This window comes from Eucyclogobius newberryi, unplaced genomic scaffold (genome assembly GCF_026437365.1).
Source record: "Eucyclogobius newberryi isolate DKJ021-1_F unplaced genomic scaffold, fEucNew1.0.hap1 SCAF_8, whole genome shotgun sequence".
NCBI classification, from domain to species: Eukaryota; Metazoa; Chordata; class Actinopteri; order Gobiiformes; family Gobiidae; genus Eucyclogobius; species Eucyclogobius newberryi.
The window spans coordinates 14,468,794-14,495,262 of NW_027316500.1; the positions used below are offsets into that span (position 1 = coordinate 14,468,794).

At 40.3% G+C, this 26,469-nt stretch overlaps 4 protein-coding genes across 5 annotated transcripts in view; 2 read left to right on the top strand and 2 right to left on the bottom strand.

The window, feature by feature from the left end:
• Nucleotides 1-673: 673 nt before the first annotated feature.
• rab23 (RAB23, member RAS oncogene family) lies at nucleotides 674-4,273 on the top strand. The gene is made up of 7 exons (XM_072437396.1): nucleotides 674-890; nucleotides 1,765-1,968; nucleotides 2,062-2,147; nucleotides 2,232-2,388; nucleotides 2,457-2,539; nucleotides 2,604-2,696; nucleotides 2,780-4,273. Exons 2-7 carry the CDS (start codon nucleotides 1,814-1,816, stop codon nucleotides 2,905-2,907), a joined length of 702 nt encoding a protein of 233 aa, XP_072293497.1. The 5' UTR covers nucleotides 674-890; nucleotides 1,765-1,813; the 3' UTR covers nucleotides 2,908-4,273.
• Nucleotides 4,274-4,867: 594 nt separating this feature from the next.
• bag2 (BCL2 associated athanogene 2) lies at nucleotides 4,868-6,824 on the bottom strand. The gene is made up of 3 exons (XM_072437397.1): nucleotides 6,659-6,824; nucleotides 6,332-6,441; nucleotides 4,868-5,463 (listed from the first exon to the last, which is right to left on the bottom strand). Exons 1-3 carry the CDS (start codon nucleotides 6,781-6,783, stop codon nucleotides 5,072-5,074), a joined length of 627 nt encoding a protein of 208 aa, XP_072293498.1. The 5' UTR covers nucleotides 6,784-6,824; the 3' UTR covers nucleotides 4,868-5,071.
• A 422-nt stretch (nucleotides 6,825-7,246) lies between these two features.
• znf451 (zinc finger protein 451) lies at nucleotides 7,247-11,685 on the bottom strand. Of its 2 annotated transcripts, none has more exons than XM_072437393.1 (13): nucleotides 11,617-11,685; nucleotides 11,073-11,132; nucleotides 10,855-10,941; nucleotides 10,675-10,788; nucleotides 10,429-10,537; nucleotides 10,206-10,356; nucleotides 9,982-10,108; nucleotides 9,557-9,716; nucleotides 9,335-9,482; nucleotides 7,772-9,255; nucleotides 7,626-7,688; nucleotides 7,459-7,539; nucleotides 7,247-7,382 (listed from the first exon to the last, which is right to left on the bottom strand). In XM_072437393.1, exons 2-13 carry the CDS (start codon nucleotides 11,130-11,132, stop codon nucleotides 7,342-7,344), a joined length of 2,625 nt encoding a protein of 874 aa, XP_072293494.1. In that variant the 5' UTR covers nucleotides 11,617-11,685; the 3' UTR covers nucleotides 7,247-7,341. The 2 variants fall into 2 exon arrangements, with proteins under 2 accessions (XP_072293494.1, XP_072293492.1); XM_072437391.1 differs by having other exon boundaries at nucleotides 7,459-7,548.
• A 491-nt stretch (nucleotides 11,686-12,176) lies between these two features.
• Nucleotides 12,177-26,469, top strand: part of dst (dystonin) — an 85,460-nt gene continuing 71,167 nt past the window's right edge. The window contains exons 1-4 of the mRNA XM_072437346.1: nucleotides 12,177-12,385; nucleotides 12,647-12,678; nucleotides 13,334-13,519; nucleotides 14,954-15,167. Of these exons, the coding sequence (XP_072293447.1) occupies nucleotides 12,205-12,385; nucleotides 12,647-12,678; nucleotides 13,334-13,519; nucleotides 14,954-15,167 (613 nt within the window). The 5' untranslated portion in view covers nucleotides 12,177-12,204. The remainder of the gene's footprint in view (nucleotides 12,386-12,646; nucleotides 12,679-13,333; nucleotides 13,520-14,953; nucleotides 15,168-26,469) is intronic.

Here is a 26,469-nt window from a genome sequence, read left to right on the forward strand (position 1 = left end):
TTTGTGTATCGGCCTGTCGCGTCAAAGTTTATGCGTGTCCAATAATGAGTTCATACTAATATTGAAAACAAATATGTTCTTCTTCTTGTTTGTGTCGAGGGAGCTCTTGTCTTGTTATTGTTATTATCATTGTTGGATCATGTATATTTGCGAATTAATTCACATTTGTGTTATGTATGAAGGTTGTTTCTCATAAACACAAATGAGAATTCATGTGCAAATGTGCAACAAAACGTATTCATAGGCTTCAGCTTTCTGTTATATGCGGGGTTAAATAAATAAATAAAATTATATAATATTTCGTTTTATTTTTTTAATCTCTATGGAAACGGTCCTACTTTTTTCATAATTCTGAAACTAGTGTATAACAGTTGTGTTCAACTTCATGAATAGCAAATATCAGCATATTGTTATTTCCAGTGTTCAATCATATCCCAACATTTGTCCTGCGTGTCAATGTGTCCTGATGTTTCCTGTGCCTGTGAGGGTTCTGCCGCTGCCTAGCAACAACAACAGTCATTTGCAGTTGCCAGGTTAGCAATGCGGAACATATCCCGGAGATCACTGGAAACATCGCGATCACCAGCGGCTTGTCGTCTCATTTGAACAAGAACCTTTTAGTATGAAAAGTACAAATAGCGGATCACAAACAATTACCCTGGAAACCGCTCGCACGTACCGTTGCTAAGGGGACATTACCGGGTTACCAGAAGTGGCTAGCACTTGTTAGCTCGCTCACGTTAGCACCGGGAGAGACGGTCACATTTCTGCTGCTGTAGTGACAAGAGAAGCACGTAGAAGATATGGACGTGTAGTTACTGAGCAGCGGTTTAGTAAGAGCACCTTATGAGGACGGCGAGGACTGGATGTGTTGCGACAGATTCCTCCAGGTAAGAGAAAACTTTATTTAATCTCGCACTGTTTTTAGACGCTAGTGACAATTGTGAACAGCTGTAACATCATCCTCCTCCTGCGAGTCGATCAACAGGTTACAACATTTGCCTTAAACGGTGTTATCTAATGTTCAACCCTCGTGTTACGTAGTGGAGGCAGATGACCTTACATGTAGCTGCATTTGATTCTATTACCTTTTCCCTAAATATTTTACATCTGTCAAGCCCCAACTTGAGGCCTAGTGTTTATAGTTTTATTCAAGTGTGTTGGTGTCGTGGTGTTTCTTCTCATCTGCAGAAAGGCTCGAGTTTAGGCTAAAAATACAGAGCATGTTGTGACCGCCTGTTGTCCACACAGTAGTAGGTTTGGAGTGTCCAGTGCCAACAGCTTTCTCTCAATATGTTCCCCACAGTGGCGTTTAGGAAGTATCTGCAATTGGCAATCTGCAATAATCATGATTAATAACAGTAAAGTAATTGCCAATTGTTAGCTGGACAATGCAAAGACTAAAACACGTGCAGACAGATGTTTTAGAACAAAGACTGTGACATTGATAAGTCAAAATGACAAAGATAAAATGTGATTTTTGTAATAAATATTCTGTTTCTGTGAATTGACAATGGTTTTATTCTGTATCAATGTGTCGGTGTAATCCCTCATTCGTCCAGGCGTGTTCCATAGTAGAAAAAGCTTCAGTTGTAGTCATCTGGACTCAGTTTGAAAAAATAGACGTTTCGACTCTCATCCAAGAGTCATTGACAATGACTCTTGGATGAGAGTCGAAACGTCTATTTTTTCAAACTGAGTCCAGATGACTACAACTGAAGCTTTTTCTACTCTGTATCAATGGTTTATTCTGATCTGATGCAGGTTTTATCAGACAAAGTGGAACTAAAGAGACAAACTACACGCTGCCGTCATGTTGGAAGAGGACATGGAAGTGGCCATTAAGGTGGTCGTTGTCGGCAACGGGGCAGTTGGCAAGTCCAGTATGATCCAGCGTTACTGCAAAGGCATCTTCACTAAGGACTACAAGAAGACTATTGGAGTGGATTTTCTGGAACGGCAAATAGTGTAAGACAAAAAGACACAAATGAGAGCAGACTACAAGGTTTTTTCATTAAATCTATGTGTCTAAACATTATTATTTAATTTTTTCTTAAACAGTGTAAACAGTGAAGATGTGCGGCTGATGTTGTGGGATACAGCCGGACAAGAGGAGTTTGATGCTATTACAAAAGCCTATTATCGGGGTAAGAGCCTTCTCAATCATTCTTTTGAGTAAGTCATCTTCCAGTCGGCATTATTAACGTGCAGTTTTACTTTTGGTGCTGTAGGTGCCCAAGCGTGTGTGCTCGTCTTCTCCACCACAGACCGAGAATCCTTTCTGGCCATTGACCGTTGGAAGGAGAAGGTGGAGGCAGAAGTAGGAGACATTCCCACAGTTTTAGTGCAAAACAAGATTGATCTGCTCGAAGAGACGGTTGTTAAAAAGTACGATTTAATTTAGAACGACCCGAATACAAATGGTATGCCTGTATTGAGTTGTACCGCTTTTGCAGTGAAGAAGCAGAGGGGCTTGCGAAAAGGCTCAAACTGCGATTTTACCGAGCTTCAGTAAAGGAAGATCTGAACGTTAACGAAGGTATTATACAATTTGGATGTTAGTTGATTTTTTCCCCCCATTTTCTCTAACTCTCTTCTTTTAGTTTTTAAATACTTAGCTGAAAAGTATCTACTGCGACTCAAACAACAAACAGCAGAAGAGACAGAGGTAGATCACTCCACGAGCAATAAAATAGGTAATACACTTCATTTCAGAGCGATTCATTTATACTGTATTGTGTTGCATTGTGTTGACATGGTGATTCCTTTCATTCCACAGGTGTATTTAATACAACTAGTAATGCTTGCAATCAAAGCCTCAATGGCAGAGAAATTATCACTTTGCGACCTAACAAACAAAGGACCAAGAAGAGTAAAAATCCCTTCGGAAGCTGCAGCGTCTTCTAATCTAGACCTTACTTTAATTTGTCAAGAACAAACTGGTTATTGTATTCATCAAAGGTAGTCAATGTCAAGACCAAAGCTCTCCAAAGCTGAGTAACTGTAAATATTTTATTATTATACATTTATTTTTTGGTAAGTAGGTTGTTAGGACTACATCAAATTTGCAGTTGAAATGGATTAACATAATCATGAATATCATTTACTCGTTGGTTCTTCTGTGGCTGCCTTGCATCTGAACTCTACATTTCACCTATAGCTCAACAGTGCAATATGTTGATTAATCTAATTTACTTTTAGAAAAAGGAAATCTCAAATCTGAATTCAGAGCAAATGTGTAAGTATTTTTCTACTAATGACAGCAGTGTTTGTGGAGACTTTCCTTAAGTGTTAAATTGTGCCAAATGTATGACTTTGGAATACTAAACCTTGAGTTCTTTTTATAGCAAACAAAAACTGAATGTACAGTATGTACAACATTCTGTGCCCTTCTGACATGTACTAAAATAATAGTTTACATTTCAATCTGCCTCTAACAAAATCAAGACTGAGATTATAGATTTAAAAGAGATATTTTATGTTAAAGGTTAAGGTACAAGATAACTGACAGTTTACAGCTGTTAAATGTAATTAATTATGTTATTAAATGTCAAAAGTCCACTACATGAAATGATTATCTTTAGATTACACCAATTTGAAAAGCACAAACTAAAAGAATACAGTTCTTTGGTACCATTTAATGTGTGCATGCATGTAACTTCATTAAGATGTTTAAACGGGCCTCACATAAACGTCACTGTAGGTTAAACATGATTTAATAAAGTATAACACCTTTTTTTGTGTTTTACACCCAGTGAAATTGTGGTGTCACATTTTCAGTGAGTTAAGAACTGCATGCAAGTGTTTCCTTTTTCACATTATAGGGAATGTTTTACATTAGTTTCAAAGCCACATTGCCTTTTCAAATGTTTACATTCCCTCTTGTAGTCTGAAGTTACTTTATTTTACGGTTGTTAAATATTTACTTAACTGCATTTATAGAAAATGTGCATTTTATCTTTGGCATTCTTTGTATGTTTTCTGTTGACTAAATCAAGCGCACTTTATCATTATGGAAAAAAACATGGCTAAAAATGATATATTTAATACAAACCATTCTGTGCTGTCACTCAGGTGTCCTTAAAACATTGTCTTCTGCCTTTTACAAATGACTTTATAAACATGGATTCAGTTTATGTATGCATTCAGATATTCACTAACTGTTCTAGTTTTGTTTTATAGTATTCAAATGTACCAAAAGAATGCCACAAAGCTGCATCTTAACTTTTGTTTGAGAGGAAATGGTTGAAATAAAACTTTGTTTTAAGTTGTTTGGAGCATGGAACAATTTTTTTGTTCATCTAATTAACGTAAACATGCCTCATTGTTGATAGACATTGACCACTAGAAGGAAACGGATGACACTAAAATTGCTCCAACTATGAATGTCTAAAAATGTTTGCATTATTATTATATAGAGCAGTTTACTGTATAAAGTAACTGCATTTATTATGTCACAAAACATGCACAATAGGTAAAAATCCTCCATCGTAGGTACTCCTCCTACTCCTGAGCAAGCCCAGCTCAAGATTGGGAGATGGTCCCTGTGCTCTACCCTGCCAGTTGCCACAAGGGGGCGGTAGTGCAAACTGTCAACGTGTCCTTGGGCAAGGCACTTGACCAACCTTGCCTCTTGTGTGAAAGAGTGTGTCTGAGAGAGTGCACGCGGGACAATTAGCCCATGGCCACAATCCAGTGTGTTTCATGTATGTTCATTAACATGCACTGTCCCCTCCAAGTAAACAATTCATAATAATAATAATAAATGCATTGTAAATAATGAACAATTACACAATTTGGGAAAATGTCAAAATCTGTCCTACTTCTTGACAGATTTCTCACTTAACTCAAAATAAATATTCATATATTGGTTGATCTCTAATATTTTATTTTTGTACAAATGATTACAATGTGTGCAATCTGTGATGCCTTTACTAAAAGAGGTAGTGAAGTGTAATCCATTTTAAGGGTGCAACAAAGAAAAAAACCTTTGTGACAATTCTTTTGGTTCAACATTCTGTGTGTACTGCACTTGTTTCTGTCCTCACAAACGGTCACAGTTAGACTAGCATTACAGTCCATTGGCTCTGGGCTCATCTAGTTTCATGTTGTCCATCAGTTTAATAGTATTTTCTGCATTCTCCGTGTTCCTTAGCAGCATCTCCAGCCTCCTCTTGATCTTCTTCTGGTCCTCCAGAGCACAGCTGATGACCAGGGCCTGAAACTTCTGGTCAATGGGCACAGGCGGCGCCTCCGTGACACATGCAGCGTGCAGAGCCTGCAGCTGGTGCCGCCCGTCCTCCATATCCTGCAGTAACTTCTTCACAATCTCATTGATTATAGATGTGGCCTTGCACAATGCCTCCTCCTGCTGGGAGTTTCTGATTATACCCACACAGACCTCCACTGTCAGGGTCCGTCCCAGCAGGCGCTCTGCAGTTAAAGTTAACTCTTCTCTTTCACCTTAAAACAGAAGCAAGCCATGTTCTCAGGACAGAATCATATCACAACTGCACAATCAGACCGCAAGAAATCAACCAAAGAGCAAGTGTATGTGTTACATGTGATGCTGTCACAGATCATGGAGTTAGAGGGCCACACCAGTTCAGAGTTTATTCAGATGAATGCATTTTACATTAGTTTAAATCAGTGTAATCTCTCATTTGTCCAGGAGTGTTCCATTGTAGAAAAAGGTTCAGTTGTAGTCATCTGGACTCTGATTTGCAGATTGAGAATGACCCTCGGAGAAGTGTCGAAACGTTTTGTTTTTTCCTGAAAATCGATGACTACAACTGAACCTTTTTCTACAATTACCTTAAATCGTTTATATGGCTTTGAAACATTCATTTTGGTCTGTAGCTCAATGCAATGAGATGTTATTGAGGTGTAGTAGTAGAAATACTTAAACTGGAAGAAAAAACTACAGATCATCATTTGGGCCAATTCAGCAGGAGGCCAGAGGGCCAACAGAAATGGTTCCGATGGCAGAATTTGGCCCCTGAGCCATAGCTTGACAACCCCTGCAAAAACTATTTTAAAGTGATTAAAAAGGAACAGGACTGTTGTACTAATACGATTACACACACACACAGTAGTGTCTCTTGTATAAAGTATAGATAAGTGCATAGGGGTCTGGTGGAAGCTGGAGCTCTGCCTGGAGGAAGTCTCCGTCTCATCTGAACTCACACGAGAACAATGAGGGAAAACCTCATCACAGAACCATGTCCTACCCAAGAAACGGGAGAAGCAAATGTGGTACAAAATGGCAGTATCTAAACATAAAGACATACAAGAGTTCCTAATGCAACAGTGAAGCTTCATGTGCACTTACCATCACATATGTTCCGCATTTCTTGGCCGTTTTTTAACGACTGAATCATTTCCAGGATGCACTCCCTTTCCTGCTCCATGGCCGAGGCCGTTTCACGTAAAGTCTCCACCCTGAACAAAAGCACAGAAGTGACAAACATTGTAACATTACCTTGGGGAAAAGTGCTGACAAAATGTGCACAAGAGTTGCGCAATGTTCGGCACCGTTATGTATAAATGTGAGCGCGTAGTTTTTACAGAAGGAAGTCATTTCCCTTTCATTTGAAATGAACAAACCATGTATTGACATAATGACACACACGGGCCCGTAGCCTGCGCTGAAGCTCACCTCATTTCCAGCTGATCCAGAGTTTCCAGTAGTCTCCCGGAGCGGTCCGCCATGGACATGGTCCTGTTGAACCTGCTGGCCCCGGAAGCCTCGTTCAGTTTGGCCTGGATTTTGGCTTGAGCCATGATGATTGAGGCTTTAATGGAGGCTTTAGTGGAGGTTTTAGAGGTTTGGGCCGGATGGTAGCCGCGCGTGCTCGACCCTTGCAGCTGTTCAGTGAAGTAAGATCTATCTCGCTCCGCTCGGTCAGAGCTCTGCCCCAGGGACTTCCAAACATGGGCTGGAACCTCCTTTGCTCCGTGCTCAGAAGTTTCCCGAGGAGCCCAGAACAGGAGACCCCTCCCACCACGCTTTGACTCATTATTAGAAGTCATTTTGATCTAATTCACAAATATTTAGCAGAGTAAGCTCCAGGTCACCATCCTGCCAGAATGTAATGACACATAAGATACAGAAACCACAGTCCGGTGTTCACTCAGTGACTACAGAGCCATTAGCACTCACACCTACGCAACTGATAACCCTTACAGATGGTCATGATTTAGATGACAATCTACTGTAACTTATATACTCAGAAAAATACAACTCTTATATTAAAACAGTGTACATTTATTTAATACTTTCCAAACCCCTATGATTGACGGAGCACTTGGTGAATATTTAATAATTCACAATTTGACATTTTAGAAGTCAAGCATACTTCGTTGAAGAGCCTCTTGTAACTCTGCAGGAATCAGAAAAATAAGTGATTAGTTTTATACCCATTAGTTAAAATCCTTGCAGTGAAGTAAAAGACATACCGGCTGATTCTCTGGCCTCTTCCTCTCTGGCTTCCTCTGCACTTAAAGTCAAAGTGCGGTTCAGCTCTTCATCAGATTCATCTGCCACATCTACACAATCCACAGTAGCATTGGGTTTACTTACTGTCGCTTTATGAAATAGAAAACTGTTCAGACTTGATCCTTACTTTCATTGCATTCTTTGTCTTGCATGTTTATTTCCAACAAAGAAAGTGTTTTGTTGCCAACGTCTGTAAATTACAAAAAATAATCTTTTTTAAATGGACAATCCGACATAAAGGTTGACTGAAAATAGTCATAAGAATCTTCTTACCGCTGCTCTCCGGTGGACTCTCCAGTGCGTCAAGTATTTTACCAGCACCGGGTTCAGTCTTCAGTGAGTTGGAGCAGATCCTGGAGCTCATGCAGGGCTCATATGAACAGTGTTTGTCGTGATAGTGTTTATGGAAGCTCGGAACATCCAGAAATCCCTCTTGACAAACATTGCACTCTATATCGAAGGTTTTGGGAAGGTTCAAGGCAGCGTGTTTTGTGTGGACATGAGTCTTAATCTGTGCATAGGCAGAATAACTGAGACTACACGGGCGACACACGTACTGGCATTTTCCGTCTGCAGCCAAACTTCTCATGCACAGAGTATAAGCAGCTTTCATGGCGTCTTTGCCCCTCTCAGAGCCCATGCAAGGGCAGCTGTCGAGAAATGTGCCCACAGTCTCGACACTGGGCTGAACCACATCGGTGTCGTCCACACAGTAGTAATCCCGGCTGTGGAGGCGTTTGAAGTGCTCCAGGAATTCTTCTTCAGACTCAAAGCGCATGCTGTCGCACAGGCCACAGAAGTGAGAGCTCTGAATCTCTCCATTATGCTCATTCACACAGTGTCTGCGCACTGTGGACTCTTTGAAAAACTTTTGAGGACAGTGCCCACAGATGAACCTCTGAAAGCTGTGAGTATTCATGTCACCGCAGTGTTTCTGAACTGCTGCTTCTGAATCAAAGATGTCCTCACACATCCTGCACATCCAGCTCTTTGATTTGGCGAGGGCTTTGGGCAGCTCTGTGTTCTGTTGGAGCACAGCTTTAAAGCCACTGGTGGACGGTTTGGCATCATCAAATGTGGGGACGTCTTGGGGCACTTCTTTCTCAGTGTAATACGTGTGTCCACTGTGGGAATCGGACACATGTGATAGGATATCTTCCCGTCGAGGCATTTCCACATTACACATTCGACAAAAGTAAATAATATTGGAGAGATGCGCTCCTCCGTGAAATCGACTCATGTGCAGACGGGCAATGGAGGACTCGCCCATGTGTTTACCACAAACTCCACACTGGTGGAAGATCTGGTTTGCAGCCAAAAGATGCTTGGAGGCAATGTTCTCTTCAGAGAACTGCAGCCCGCACTCACAGAACCAGGCCACAGCGGAGAGTCTGCTGGAGCAGCTGTTCTCCACGGGGCTGAGACGCTGCCTTTTAGCAGGAAACTCCTCAAAGTCACTCGCTCGATGTTTCTTCTGAAAAGGAGCAGGATCTTCAGACTTCCTTTTCTGCAGCTTATCCTTCGCCCTCTGCTTCTGTTGGAGTTCATGAAACCTGCTGAACTCTAGAAGGGCCTTCTCCATAGACTGGATGAGCTCCACGTTGTGTTGCGTCTCTTCACGATGTCTCTGCATTTCATCGCGGTTCAGGAATATCTTGCAGCACGCAGAGCACTGGCCCTTCACCTGCAGCTGTTTAACGATCTCAACTATTGTCTTCTCAGCCTTGGCCACAGCACAGCCATGTCTGCACTGCACGCTGTAACCAAATGGGACAGAAATGTGAAAGGGAACAGAAAACTCAGTAATAGAAATCATACAAATTTCAACATTCTTACTTGAAATGAGCCTGAGCAACTTGGTGTGAGGCAAGTACTTTGTGACACAAAGAGCAGCGTACATTGAATGTCGTGTCCTTGCACAAAGCAATAAGACGATTCCTGGCATACTGAGGAACAGGAACAGGCAGCGCTCTCCCACTTGATTCTCCAGGAACATGTTTCTATTAAATTATTGACCCTCAACATTCAGTAACTACAAAAACATAACTAAAATCTTACCACTCAAGGCAAGAGACTCTGTGAAGTGATTTTTGGCGGACATATGCTGGAGACACTCATCCCGAGCGTGGAAGAGGAGATAACAGGCCGGACAAGCAAAGCACACAATGCGTTGATATGTCTGACTGAAGCGGTGACCATCAGGATTTTCTGAGGCGATCTGTAAAATCATTGACATTTCAAATATAACATTCTAATAACAAGCAGAGATTTGACATTTGTTATCCCTATGCTAAGTGAACAGGTTTGTTAAGAAGCCTGCAAATATAATAAAGGAATATCTTATCTTATATCTAATCATTTGTTGTCCAGTGAAAAAGGTGCGGGAACAGGGATCTTGTCCCATTTGAGGGAAACTGTTGACTTGTGTCCCCCGTCAGATTATACACAGTGCAAAGGGTCAGTTTACATAAACTACATCAAACCTTGGACTCCATGTGTTTTCTCCACTCTTCATCAGTTTGAAAATGTTGACAACAGGAAACGCAGGCAAATATGTCAGAAGAATTCCCCTTTAGGTGAATCGTTGGGTCACAGGGTGAATGGTCAAACCTAAAAGATGAGATGAGACGCCTCTCGTCAGTGAATGAAGACATTATATGCTTCAAATGAAAATATCTGCAAGTGGTGTAAAGTATGAAAGGCCGACCTCTTTAAGTGACCTTCTAGGAGGGAGGCATTCTCATAAGTTCTCTCACAGTTTATCACAGGACAAGTCTGTCTTGTTGGATTTATTCTTGGGAATGGAGCAGACATTTGTCTTCTTCTAAAGCCAGAACCAATAACTCCAGGTTTTGCACCTTGGGAAAGACACAGATGAAGTGTCCAGCCTTGTTCATTTTTACATCTTATTGCACTTATTAAAAATATACCTGGCATTTTCAGCCACATGTCCACACACCGCTTTGCCTCTTGACTCATTCCATTTCCACTGAAAGAAACCTCCCGTTGCCCGTGTGCTCTCTGCAAAATCTGTTTTTCCTAAATAAAGAATATCAAACAAACATAAAAGGGCCTTTGCTCTAAACATTTTAGGTTGTATAGCAGAGAAAGCCTTTGCCACAAGGTGGCAGGGTTTTCTTACCAGAAACAAATGCATATAAAACTTAGAGAATTACCTTAAAAGCTCTGCATTTATCTGCCCTTTCTTGTTTTTCCAATGCAACCTGCTGTGCAAGTTTGTCCAATGTGGAAGCAACATGGTCTTTGTGACGGCTTAATTCATCTTCAAACTGAAAACACACATTTAGAGGCAGTTGGGAAAATTAATAAAATTGTAGATTGAGGAAATCTCTTACCGTGACTAACATTGGTGAACCTCGGTCATCTTCACTGTCACTGTCAAGAAGATCTATACATTCTTGTACTGGTCTTAAAGGTCCCTCCTGAAAAAAAAAAAAAAGAATATTAGGCTTTACGAACACAATAAGTGATTGTGTACATGTCTATTGAAAGCCAGGGTATATAATGTTAACATTAACTGTAAGGAACATAACAAACCACATGAATAACTTACAGATACAAACTCCACTTCATCCACCTCATCATCTTCTGCTTCAAGTGGAGAGGACATCATCTACAAAAAAGATCATTCAACCACAGTTAAACCTCTACTTTCTGTGATTTACATAGTGACCACTTCATTCAAAACAGGTCAAATAGAGTTTGAAATGTGACATGCAAGAATGAGATGATCTGATTCTACAACACATTATTCTGCCACTTGAGTGAACGCGTTAAGGAGCACAAGCAGCAGCTGTTTTGTTTGTTTATGAAGGTTAACTGTTGGAAAACTTGCATCAGATTAGCAGATTGCAATGTAATTTTAAAATGCATCCAACAAACTGTCCATTAGTTGGTTGTGTAGAGGTAAACACATAAAATAAGAAGTACAAAGTGTCAAAGAGCCTGTGTTAGTATCCCTTAGGCTAACGTTAGCTTGATTTACTAACGTGCATTTCCCCTGACAACCTGCAAAAAGCCCTACAAACAAGTTTAGCTAGTTCCGGTGCGAACTAAGCTGTAACTCCGATCCCAAATTTAAACTTTACCACATTTACCTAGTTCCTTTGATGGATTTCTTGTTCGCTTCGTGTGAGTTATTTTTGTCAAAGTAACTGAGCTGAAGCGCGAAGCCCACGCCTCCTGTGACGTCACACGTGAGAAGCGCTCGCTTTGTCGCTGGGGGTGTTCCGGAAGCACGAGCGCGGCGGGCGGGGTTTAGAGTTTCAAAAATAAAATAAATAAAACATATATAATTAAAGAGTCATATAAGGCTAAATTAATCTATATTTACAATGCGTAGTTTGCCTTTTTCTATTCTATGCTATTAGGCCTATGTTGCATCTTATTTTCATGAAACAGCTGTATATGGACCACGTCAGTGTGTTTAGCGTGAATCTGCTGACTTACTACACTTCAGAAAAATATATAAATAAATAACTTGTCCTTGTGCTGAGTCATGCATTATCCCCACACTATAATGATGTCAATAGCCTGCGCTGGCCACTTTGAACCCTATAGCCGCTGGATGCTGTGCGATGTCTCTGTCAGGTTTGAGTTTGTTCACATTTTGAGCCATCCTCCATAAACCGTGAGGCAGAGCATCAGTCTGAAGCTGCAGGCTCAGTCCTTCATTCTGTCTTAGGATGATCGCTGCAGCCTTTTTGGTTCTTTTGAAGCCGTACAGTATCCAATGTGTGCTGCTGTTGCTGCTGCTTTTGCTAGGAACTATTGCGACTATTTTGTTTTTCTGCTGCTGGCACCGCAGGCTCCGTAATGGAAAGCATCCAATAAAATCCGTGCTCTCTGGACGCCCCAAGTGCCGCGGTGAGTGGCGCAGCATCCTCCTGACATGTCAGCTGTCTCCGGGATGCTGGAGCCGCATCTGGGCTGCCTTATGTCTTTATTCATGCTAGTCTCTATTAATAGGTTACTGGAGTTTAAATCATCATTATTTTTGACAGAGGATTTTTTGGGATAATATATCTTAATTTCATTATGTGTCATGTAGATTATAGGTTTATTTTGTCAGTTGCATGACTCATCATCTCCACCTTGGACCTGCCTAAATTGTGTTTCATTTCGCAGTTGGGCTCCGAACGCACCATTTTTGCTCAGAGGTAGGTGAACTAAAATACTTTATGACCAAACTACAAACTATAGGCCTGTACTCCATTTGGGCACAAGCTGCTTTCTGTGAAACGAACTGCAAATAGCAGCTCATTGCCCACATTCAGTGAACTCTTTTTCCCCTTTTTAGTGTAATGAAAGCTTTTGTAAAGATAGACCAGTCGCTCTATTTTAAGATGAGCGCATTGCGCATGTCTACACAACAATAAGAGTGATTTGGCAGTTTTAGTTCTTCAAGCGCTTTGACACAATTTTAATTTAGATCACAGACAATGGTAAAGTGTCACATCGTCAGTCTCTCAGGGGTTTTGTCATTGGTTAAGTAGCAGTACATGGTTTTACTTTTGAAACAAGCACCGTGCCATGAAGAGGCAACATTCATTTTGGTCATAGTAGCAAGGTCATATTATACTTTACCTTAAACCTCAGACAATTGAACACTGCACAGTAAATGCAGAACAATTCAAGCCTCAGGGAATTTGATGGCTAACCCATATTAAATTACACAGCATCCTTGGCACAGGCAGCACAGCCTGTAGCCTCCCTTCACTATACTGCCTCTTATCCATTAAGCCATTGTCAAATCACTTATTCTCAGTCATGTTGCATTCCCATTTCCCAAAACATTTCCTTTCTGATCACCAGGGCTTCAGACACAGTCCACGTCACACAAGGAGAAGTGTACATCCTCGAGCCACAGAAGAAAAGACTGCTTTGGCAGAGGAGAGTAACCAGCAGTCATCCTCCAGTCAACTCAGAAAACGCAAAGTGAAAAAGAGGGTGCTGCCAGAGTTCTACCAGTCTGTACAAGTCACACCCACACGTAAAGCTGTAGGTATCACCTTTCACCGAAACTTGTTTGTTATGTTTGAGGTCAAATGTTGGTTCTTGGTGACATGTTTCGCACTTATTGATACCTGTATTGATTACTGACTGACCATTGCAACAGCTCTTCATTGTGCTTGATTGAGACCATAGTCCAGTACAACGTGTCCTCATCCAATGATAACAAAGCAAAAGGGGAAATAGTTTAAGGACTTTATCTGCAATCACTCTACAAAGGAGAGTCCATCAGTTCAACATGGTCTTTGCATGGTTTATTTGCACATTCATTAAAAAGGCTGACTTTTTTTTAACTAATAATGATGTTACAGTTGTACATATTTGCAATGTATAAGCTGCAGATCTAACTTTGAAAGCCTTGATTGTCAACCTTGTACAAGTAGAATGCAATGAAATGCAGTATGGCATGAAGATCAAACAAAACACAAGGATGCTATTAAACTGTTTGATATAGGCATACATATGAGCTCGTATACATGCAACATTACTGCGTTTACATGTTTACATACTATAGTGCAGATTAAAGTGCGTACAACACCAGGCTTTTACCCCCAAAAATAAACCTGGCTCAATCTGGTTTAAGTGCATCTGTTTTAGCCATAATCACAGTGTTCTAACAAAGCCAAACCTCTGCCTGTTGACTCGCACCATATTATGTCATCATTTTAACACACAAGGACATAATCGCTTTACCATCCGACAAAGTTTTGTGTCATTTTGAAAGCTTAAACCATCAACACGCACTCAATATGACGTGTGTTTTAGACTAGTACATCCTTAATACAACACCCATGGTATTTATCTGGCATTAGAAGCCCTAGAAGCCCTCAGTCGTGCCCAGTAGTGACCGCTCTCTGCCTGTGGGTGGCGCTGGAACACCGGGCTTTCTTCCCGGTGATGCTGTGACGCGTGCAGACACATGCAGCAGCCTCCGCTCCCATCACGGTCCTCTCCTCCTCCTCACACACACGCACACACACACGGAGCAGCACCCATCACCTCTCTGGAGATCTGACATCACCCACAATGCTCCGAGAGGACGCGGGCCTCAGCTGACCGTGTGGCATCAGTCAAAGGGCGTGGCGCGCGTCTCGTTACATGGACGCGAGGCGGACGCTACTAACGCGCAAACAGGATCTTTCTTCCTGACTGACAGCTCGCCATGTACACAGTGGTAAGTCTTGTTGTTGGCCTGCGGGGGGAGCTAGATACTATTGATTTACGATCGCGTTTTATCACAGTGTTTTATTATCGAGCGTTGCGTGGAGGAGCCGATCAGTGACGCGACGTTTCTCACGTTAGTGCTTTTAAATTGAGTGTATTCTCTTTGACGGCGGGAGACAGATGTGCACGCGCTACTGTCCCAGCTGTGTTTGGGGGTGAATCTGAAGCATTGTTCCCCCTCTCTCTATTGTCTGACAGAGCTCCAGCTCGGGGAACCCTTCCCAGCGCTGCTCCATGTCTTCCTCGGCAGATTTGTCAGATGAGGATGATTACAGTGTTAAATCTGGGTCTGCGTCCCCGGCTCCCGGAGACACGTTACCGTGGAACCTGCCGAGGCACGAGCGGTCAAAAAGGAAAATCCAGGGAGGCTCCATCCTGGACCCAGCGGAGCGGGCAGTGCTCCGGATCGCAGGTAAGAGCTTTTTTAAACGGGAAACACGCGATAAACAGCGCTCTGCAAATGAACACATGAGCAAAGACGTGCAATGGTCTGAAGCACACAGTCCACAAGTCCTTCCATCTGAAACAAAAGCAAAAGCAGACACAACATCAAGGGCGGACTTTCAACGTTGATAAGGCATTTATCACTTGTAATTGTTTTATAATCACGCATTATTGGCCGATTTGTAGGTGTAATGAAGCCTTTAATCTTTGTGGCAGTGCATGATGGGCTCAAATCCCGAGTCCAGACATGGCCTTTATTTCTCATTTTAGGCAAATTTGAATTTGTTTTCCCAAAGCCCTTTGAGACTATTGTGTTTTTTATGAAAATTAAATGAGCCTTTTCGGAAATGATATCAGAACGACCGCGCCGCGTGCCCAGCGCTTTATATCAATTAGCGGCACAAAGGGCTCTCATTGGACAGAGTGCAGACATGGGCGGGCCTTAGGGCGTTTCCTCCGGCTCAACAACAGCGCCCATCACTCTCCTGAGCACACACACACACACACACACACACGCGCGCGCACGCACGCACACACACACACACACACACACACGCGCGCACGCACACGCACACACACGCACACACACACGCACACATGCACGCACACACACATGCACGCACACACACACACACACACACATGCACGCACACACACACACACACACACACACACACACACACATGCACGCACGCACACACACACACACACACACACACATGCACGCACGCACACGCCCCGTCCCCGCTGTCTGTTGGTGAATGTCCAGTTGGTCCAGTCTGGGTTATGGCTCAGCACGCGCCGCAGGGTTCTCTGTTTTCCGATGAGCTGGGATATCTACAAGCTTATGAAGATGTTTTGGAGAAATACAAAGGTAGGAAACAACGTTGGCTGAGCAGGATCTTTGGCTTTTGACCACTTTTGACGACAGTGAGGACAGCGTTGGTTTGCTGAGTACATATTAAATGGCCTGGACCAGTGGGGACCAGTGTCACTGCTGTGGAAAATATAAATATCCACTGCATGACTTCACGTGTGGGTGGCTGTCACATCCCTATGACTCCGATCCCTGTTTAAACAACAAGTACAGGCATGATTTTTGTGTCAAGATTTGTGTTTTTCAAGTTCAACAGTCTTGAAAAGCATGACACATTGATTCCATTAGTTACAGTATGGTTAAGTATATATGAATAACCTTTGCTGTCTGATGTTTGTCAAGTTTGTTTGTTGGTTAGTGGCATGTTACGTTCAGTTTACGCCTCTCAACCCTGACGAGGCCATGTCAGACAGTGATGAGGCAGCTCCCGTCGCCTCTCGCAGGCCGTTTTATTTTTTTTTTAGTCTATGTCAGGCTAATTAGAGCAAATCTATCACATCACCGTGGAGTGTTATTACGCTGCGATTGTCTCAGCTCCACACAACGTGCACGTGTAGTGTGTCCGAGCACGCCTATAGCTGCTGCACAGCTCCATTCAAACTGACAGGAGCGGTTTTCCCTCTCGTGTGACATCCCAAAGCAAGAAGTATCCCACTGAATACCTTCTCTCTGTTTTCTTTTATGTTTTTCTTTAGATTAAAATGAAACAAAGTGAACAAACAGAACAAGAACAAACAGAGTACAGTAAAATCAAAAGGAAATAAGAAATGAAATGTCAGTTGGGCACACGTCCCCCTTTGTACGTCCCCCATCTGTGCCAGCGATGGTTTAACTTGTCCATGTTTAAGTTCAGGTTCTTCCACAGCTGTTCACTGTTGTAGCCAGCGGCCCCAGTCAGCTGTGGTGAGAAGCTCGCCCGCTCTGACAGGGGCCCAATGGATCATATGATGCGGCGTGTTATGAATCTGCTGCTCTTGTCTTCAGTCAGATGAGCAAAACACACCGTCAGCTCAGTTTGTCTCTCTGTTTGAGCAAATCAAACTTTTACTTTGTCATTTACTTTTCAATCGCATATGGTTTGAAACAAAAGGCGTTGGCGATGAATTTACTAAGACAGGGTAAGATGTCGATTTGTATTGAATTGTGTTTTCTTTAGTGTTGCCTTGTGCTCGCTGTGATGTGTTTCATGCCGAACCCATTTACTCAGCATTTCTGTTAATATGAACAGAACTGTGTGTCTTTGGGGTGGTCCTGGTATGCACTGAGCTAATCATTACTACCAACAAACGTATCTAAAACATGTATCTTTTAGCTTTTTCACAACACCCACATATTTGGTTACATCCGTCGTTCAATATACTCTTTCTTTTGATCTATATATAAAGAAATGGCTTGACTAAACATTGACGAAACAGACACTGATTTTAGAACAGCTCTTTGCATATAAAAGCACTTTGATTTAATTTCTTTGAACGTCAGTGAGTCCAAGGTGCAGTGTCTTGTTGTGTTATTTGTAGTTACAGATCACCACGAGCCCGGGGCCCTTCTCCATGTGATGGGGACAAAAGTATATAAATAGGACAAAAACAGATCCCTTTATCAGCACAATGATTAGCGTGTCAAAAAAGTGCCAATAGGCCTGTTTCAAAGACAAACACAGTGAAAAGATGTTGTTTTAGAATTACTTTTTGCATTTGGACATCACAAATCACAAATTTTAGACTTATGATTATTGTGAGAAGAAACAACCATTTTATGATTAGTCTTGACACTATGAATAAACAACAGAGAATCTTTCATTTACATTTTCCTTTAGCAAACAGCTTTAGGAAATCAAACTTTCTAAACATAGTAAAATTAATGTGACATGAATAGCCCGATTAAAAAAGCACTTGACATCGGAATTCATCATGTTTGTCTCGTTTATTATTTCTTATTTAATTCTTACGATTCTATTATTACCTGAAAAATCCTGATTATCAATTAACCAACAGCTTTTTAAAATCAAACTGTGTGAAATATAGAGTAGCGGTAAACATTTAGATGCACTTTTTTGAAGTTTTTTTCCCGTATGATTATATTGTCACCTTGAAATCTTGATTATCGAATAACCGAACAATCTTCCCATCCCTGAAGCCGCTTCTTAATCCAAACCGTTCAACAACACGCAGCGCTCAGGCATAGACGATCCTACAGGTGTTCAAATGCACGCACTGAAATGTGACTGTACAACATGCATGATCACCTTCCTTCGCTTGTAATAAATACCAGACTAATAAGGTACTATTAGACAAATCACAGAACAAACGGCTGACATTCAATACAAGTCGTACAAAAGACTTGTAGAAGCTGAGGAACGAGAGCAAGATGTGATGTTTGTCCGCACTTTCACACAGTTAATGTTACGGCGCCGGGTCACAGTGTTCTGGGTCCAGTTCACACCACCGGCTCATCCGCTGACATTCAATTTCATGGATTAGGATTTTGGTCTTTTAGTTTGATCCTTAAGGCTTCTTTAGGTTAGTCTTTTGATCCCAGATTATTTCTTGGCAGACCTGCTTATTTTGAACGCAGTGTGTATGTGCCGTGTTCTGTTGTTTTGGATTAGTCATCTCTTCAGCACTTCCTGAAGAGGCGGGACTTTCTGAGCATCACTGATAATGGGATGCTCTCTGTGTCTGTTTCCTGTGCATCTTTGGGTGTGGTCACATGTCTTTCCCCCCCCCCCCCCCCCGATACTTGGCAGGAAGAAACATGATTGTTAAATGCAACGCAAAGACTGTATAATGAAAATACGTTTTATTTATATATATATATATTTTTTAACGCTTTTCAGGACACTCAAAGATGCTTCACTAAACAATAAAACCAAAAACAATCTATAAACACAAAGAACAGATCAAAACAGTGAATTACATAAAGAAAACACATTGATTCAAGTTCAAATATGGCTATTATGATCATAGTTTTGCACATATTGTATTAAGCATGAGCCTTTTTTTAAGTGATTCAACAATGTTCAATATTGTCTGATGTAAAACAGTAAATTTCAATTACAGAGCCCATGTAAACCCATAAATAATACAAGAACTTATCTATGAATACAATAAGGTGACATCAAATATGATACAATTTCACGGGTTTCTGTGAAAATGAGTCCATGAGAATCTAGAAAGCAAGAGAAAAACATATTCTGTGAAATGAAACATGATATTTTTACTTTATATTGAATGAAGTTGAAATCAAAAAATGTAACTGTTATATGCATTTTAATGACTGTATAAAATGCAAGGTTCAGACATACTTTATTTCCAACTGTTGTACTATTGTACTAGTGTCTTGATAGCAGGAATGTCACAATCTACAATTTTACACAATTGAACGATTATTCACGATTATTCATGATTATTCATAATTACTGAGACCATGACCAAACAACAGGGAAATACCATCATTTTCTTTCATTCTGCTGGTCAAACCTGTTGCTATTCTTCAAGTTTGTGACAACCTTTATGTAGTTGAACTTTTTGAGTGACAAAAACAGCCAGATAAAAAGTATATATATATATTTTTAGGACTATAGATTGAATTAAAAATACTAGATTGTTGCTTCTAACATTGTCCCGATTATTATATTTCAGTTCTTATGATTATATTGTGACCCGGCCAATCACCATCATTGATTACTGAATAATCTTGACAGAACTCCATGTAGTTATAACGCAGAAATGAAGCTGTAATAGCTGCAGGACGAAGAGTGAGGGAGCGTGCTGTTTTTGCACAGTCACAGGCTTTGTCCGTCCCCCCTGCACTCTGCTGAAGGCCCACCCACCACACACACACACACACACGCACGCACGCACGCACGCATGCACGCACACACGCACGCGCACACACACACACACACACGCACACACACACGCACACACACACACTCTGCTCTCATTCTGCAGGAATTGTATGACACTGTACAAAAGACATGTTGTTTTATTCAGCCTCATCTGAGTTCCACAGAGTTGCTCATGTGTCAGCTTCACGCTGCTGACACTCCTTCTATTGTCTTTTCATTGAGTCCAAAATGTCAAGAAGCCACAAATCTAGGGTGGTCGTGACATTTATCTTTGGATGGCTAAGAACTTGTTCATTTTTGTTTGTTTGTTTTGTACGAAACCCAAAGGCGTAGAAATGAGTAGAAAAAACAATAACGATACTGGGTACATGTACACAACCAGAAAATAATTTACTGAAATAATCAAAAATAATTAGATCATATTTTTGAATGTGTTTACATACACCTGGTATCAGTTAATCAATGATTTTTCCCCCATACGTGATTATATTTTATTTTTTCTTTGTCAAAGTTAGCCCTTTACTTCCTTGCCAACTCCTGCACAAGTGTGAACAATCAGAGAGAAATCTGATTTGTCACATCAGATGTAACTATTTACATGTCATTTTTGACAAATCTAGTAATCAGATAATGATCAGATATTTGTTTTCACGTGAACATAGCCACGGTTTGGTTTTGGTTTTAGATTATCCAGATGGTCATTGATCCAATCAATGCAGAACCTTCATCTGAGCCTCTCAGTGTCCTATGACTGTTTTAAGATAAGGGCAGAATAGAGTATCGTATTGATTTTAGTCACATCATTTACAGCCGTTCATCAATACATTTTGTGATGAATTAATTATGTTCTAGTTACTATTGTTATACTATGAAGTATCTCTATGATCAAACCAAGTATCTGACCCACAACACCACAAAAGGACTTCACACAATTACAAGTATTTCTTTACAGAAAACTACTACTAAAGAGTGTATTCATCTATAAAAAGGCAGATCACACTCACACTTCATTCCCAAATCTCAAACTAACTCACTCAAAGCCTTCTATTGTCTGCTGTGATCCATATAAATCCTTTTAATCCTAATGAAAAAGTTATTAGATTAAAAACATGTTGGTCAAATAAGACCCCATTGACCGATTAATCTGCTATATTTTGACCTTTGAACATTATTTCATGATTCATTTAAGAATATTACACATTTCCCCCCTATCATGTGTGTTCCAAACCTAGTTATAGTTACTCAGCATCTACTGCTGTCTATATATGACACATTTGTTGTATTTTTCTGCTGCCATGGTGATAGAAAAAGCCTGACCACCTCGCCCCGCACAGCTCCTCTTGTATGAGGTCATAGTGTCCCGGGACTGACTCACTCAGGCCTCTCTCGCTTCAGCTGCACCGCCCTGTTCCGCTCAATGAAAGCAGATGCTGAACTAATCCCACAGCAGTGTATTGGAAGTTCATTTCCTCTCTTTGCACGGCTCCTGGCCAAGTCATGAGCGCCACCATCTGTTTTTAACATGCCAGTTAAATGAGAGACTTGTAATGATCGAGATAAACTTATTTCAGTCAAACATGTGATAAGAAAATGTCTGCGTTTTGACAGTTGCAGCTGTTGCACAATCGGAGGCTCACATCAGGGTGTGAGTGTGTCTGTGCTGGTGTGTACACAGACACACTCACTCAACAGAGTGCATTAGCTCACTATCAGGCTCCGGCTTTCCTTTCGGTGAAGAATGTGATCGCTAATTTCAGATTCTTTTAAAATGATCTGCAGTTAATGTATTGTACAGTAACCTTCTCCTCAAGCATTAGTTACTAGTGTGGTGCAAGTGTCTTTTTTTTTTTTTGCAGTAAGAGCATTGTGTGACAGTGAGACTGGTTTAGGCCATAGCCTTAAGGAGACCACAGTAAGTATTTGTTCACTTGGCAGTCGTAGCACATCCGGTCCATGATGACTGCTCTGAACCTGTTTCATTTACTGAGCTGTTCTGGTCACATATTTTACATACCACCCTGCCCTTCTTTCAGTGTAGCATGGTCACTTATGGGCAATGACAGAAATATACACATTTCACTTATAACTTGCATTGTTTGAAAATATATGTTTGGAAATGTATTACATCAACTAGAAACTACGAAGACTTTTGGCTATATTGAATTGCCAGTGGTCTTTATCCAGTGACCTTAGATTTAAAGGCATGCAATGTGTCCATTAGACTGACACTGACACAATAGAGTCTGAACTGTTGAACCATTGGTTTCAAGTTGGTATCGTTGCTCTGCGCTGACAGTGCGCAGGAGAAACAATCTATTGTTTCTGCACCGACCTTTGGTGTTGTATAATGACAATAGAACAAAACACTGTCATAACTTATTTGGTGCATCATATATATTTTCACTTTTGATTTGTTGTTATCAGAATCAGTATCAGAATGAAGAGAGGATTGATTAGGTCATGGTTAAGCAGGTTTAACATCTTGTAATAAATCTAGTTCACATAACACAGACAGAGGTCTTGTTAAACACAGCCTGTGCTCACTCAGCTGCTTGTGACACACAGCAGTGAAATGAGAGCAGTTTGACAGGAATGTTTAGCGCGTCCTTGTCAGAGCTTCACTTCACGTATTATGTGATTTTGATTTCCCTCCTGTGGGTCAAGAGGATTAGCTTGGCGAGGTTTAGATTGCTGCAACTTTTTGATTCTGTGCTCTGCTTGGTCTGTTTGAGTCAGTCAGTCTGGTTTTGTCTAATACAAGTATCAATAGAATGGATGTGCAGCTAACGAGGATTCATTTACACAATCAATAAAACAGCACACGTTAAATGTGGCATTCTAGGCAATACACAATTTGTACACAAGGCAATTTAAAGTGCTTCACACAATGCATTAAAATGCAGGAAAAATGCATTAATATCACAAAGACATGACAGAAATCACAAAACCTTGATTTCTATTCATTTAATTTAACAATTTTGCTGACATGAATCAAACGTTTTGTCCATGCTTGGACACGTTTCTAGACAGTTTGTAGTTCAGAACGTTACTTTAAAGGAAACAAATTGTGCAAAATTGATTTTTAAGAGGTTTTACCATGTTGTAACAATGTTTCTTCATCAATTAGCAAAGTTGTATTTTGATTGATTAATGTCTGTTTGAGTAATTCTGCTACGTTGTACATAATATCTGTGATATGCCACTATGAAGAGGTGGGGCTTATCAGTTCAGCAGTTTTGAACAGGAAGTCAATGCACCTGTTTTTGTTGTGTCTTGCAATCAAACAAATAAGTTAGGTAGTTTTTTTTAATAAAGCTCTACTAACTACCAACATTAGAACCTATCAGTTCAGATCTATTTATCTTAAATAGCTTATTTATTTATTCAATTGTGAAAAAGCATTGTGGGTAGTCACAAGGATTTTCAGAAAAATAAATACCCAGATATAGAGGTGGGTAAAAAGTTATTATAATATTGTGAACTATACTTGATTTTAAAATCAAGTATAGTATTTATAGTAAACATAGATAAAACAAGATTAAAAAAAGTTGTTACACACTTATATTATATGTATATATTTCTGCACTTTAGTGAATAATTTTACTGATATTTTACATTTGGTTGATAATTAAACTTCACCTTATACATTAATGCTTAACACATAACTATTGGATTGACTTAATATGGGTTAAATACTACCCGAAATACTACTTCGAAATATTCTGTCACTATCGCCACCCCTACCCAAATACTAATTAATACTAAGACTAGTTTGGAAACTAGATATGTTTGAACTATTGATACTGAAAATGACATAAAGGACAACAAATGTGACATTTCCCTTGTATCAGAACTAGTGTAAGACCACATAAGACTACCATTATTCTGTGTTGAAGATGACGTTAGGTTTATTCATTGGCATGTTGTATCAATCCTTTTTTCCCTTTAAAATAGTTTTAACTTTTAGTATCATGACATTACTCACTATGTGGGGGAGTCTTGTGCCTCAGTGGCACACTCGGTTTCCGTTGCTGGACGACATAGTTTGGGGCTGGTGCTATTTTTAGGCGTGCACATGTGCTTTTCTGAAGTCCTCAAATAAGTGGCTTAGGAGCTGCCTGTGTGTTTGACTACAGCGACAAACCCCCACTTAACACCTCTATACTGTACCTACTGTACCTCACACAGTCACAGATGGATCTACATTTGCCCTGTGTAATTAATAAAATGTTATAGGTTACAATCAATTACAAAAATGGGAACTGAAAAAACAAAACAAAAACGATGGCGCTCGCCACTTTCAAATTGATACAGTGACTTTTAAAATATGAATCACAAAACATTATAAATGTTCATGAAAATTAAGTATTGGCAGTGCATAATTGTTCCAAACAAATGTGTGGCAGTAGATAATGTCTGCAACAGCCCGTGTGTACTTTACATCCTATATTTATGTGCTCACCTAAACTCTAGGCCTTTTATTATTATTGCACAAATTACCCGAGTCAGACAGAGCAGGGCAGTCAGTCTGGGTTTCTCGAACATTGACTCAAACTCTCTTGATGTTTATTGATTGACCTGTGAGTAACCGACCTTCAATTTCTTACACAAGCTGTAAACATGAATGTCAAACATAAACGTCAGATTAGACTCAGATTAAACAGTACGTTTTCTTTCCTCAAGAGGGGGCCATAATATTTCTTTATTCCTTTTAATCTTCCTGTAATGAACTCTGTCCATTTTGTGTTTTCACTGATGTACACAGGTTGTAAATAATCTCACAGAACAAGCTTTAACAGGCCGCGGCCAGAGAGAGGATCAAAAGAACCATTTCATGGGATATTGATCCACTCATCTATAGTAATGGGTTTCCTGCAGACATAAACTGGAGCTGCTGGAGCCAGATGTATGTGATGTGATTCAGCAGTACACTCTGAGGCAGATGGAAAGCAGCTACAATCCTAATGCATTTCCATGTGAAAAATAGTGCAAGATATTGTGCTAATTTCAGTTATTTTTTCCTTTTTATTGAAAAAGTATAGTATGCAAATGAGGTTAGAATTAATGAGCCGTTTCTAATAGACATAATTGTTTTGTTGCTGTTACAATGCGACTGTTTAACTTGACAAACAGAACGGAAACTTAAAATCATTATTATTAGCTTTATAGTTACAGCTAAATAGACACAATTATACAAATTAGACCAGCCCACTTAATGTTCTCTCTATTGCCACTATTTTTAGGTGAGCTAAATGTGACGGTCCAGAGAGAATAAAAAGTCTTGTCATTAGTACTGGTACATGGATTTTCAGCTGGTTTAAAATCTCTTGGTTACGGTTCCACATGAACTGCAACTCAAGATAATTAAGTAATGACTTTGATTTGACAATTTAAAGTCACAATCATAAAGGGTTTTGCTCAGGGCTAGAATTATAAAAGCGTCCCAAATGACTTGTTATCATTACAATTCACGGCAGTTTTGTTCTATCCAAACTTTGAAGCCCGTCTAGGAGCCTTGACAGTGTTCTTAGGCAACAGTTTCCCAGTAGATATTTTGTATTTCTGTGCTTTTGGGGACAGGATAAACAGTGAAGTGCGTAGAAACTCTAAATAGACAATAGCCATGGAAAACCTGACAGAACTCGCTCCTGAAGAGAGTGAGAGCTGCCCCTGAGGCTGCCAGGCAAACGAGAGCAAAGCCACTGTGTGAGACACTCATCCAGTTGTTCACATCTGGATCTCTGACATTTACTGGACTAACTTTACTGTGGACAATGCGGGAGGTGCTGCTGGTGGAGAGGGACTTCAGAGCCCACCTGGTGACCCTCATGTGCTGCTTAGGTCTGTGTAGATTTGAATTTCTTTGGGCATTACCCTGGAGTCTTAGCATCATTGCTGAATAAGAATAAAGCCTGCTGTGTGTGCTGTGGTCCTGCATGTGCTCAGATGTTGCTGTTTTGGAGCTGGAGTACTGGAGATTTGCAGTATTTGCACTGCTAGTTTGCCCTGTTGTCCTGATCTTGCTGTATATATTTTGTATTTAAGCCTATTTTTCTCTGACTCTTATTTTTGCATGTCTTTACTTTATCATAGTTTATATGATAATAATAATAATAATAATAATAATAATACAAAATAATAATAATAATAATAACAATTATTATTATTATTCATTGTTGTATGTATGTGTTCAGTGACTGATTCTGATTCAGATAAAAGGGGATACAGTTGATTCTGTGATGTTAAATGAATTGCTGCTGCTGAATTGAGTTTATTGTATTGTGTCTATGGCTTGTATTGTATTTTGGGTTTAGAATGTACTATATTTTTGTCGTAATTGGATTCTGAGAGTATTGTAACTCCAGCTGTGGCTGAAGGAAAAGGACAAATTGTTGGTTTAGGGGTTTTTTGGGGCATTTTTGGCACTTAATTACAAATCTACATCCTAACACAGTTATCAAAAACATCATTCCACTGTATATTTGACCATTTTTAGTATTACTTTGAGATATTTTGGGTTGTGTGGTTCTGTGGCGCTTCAGT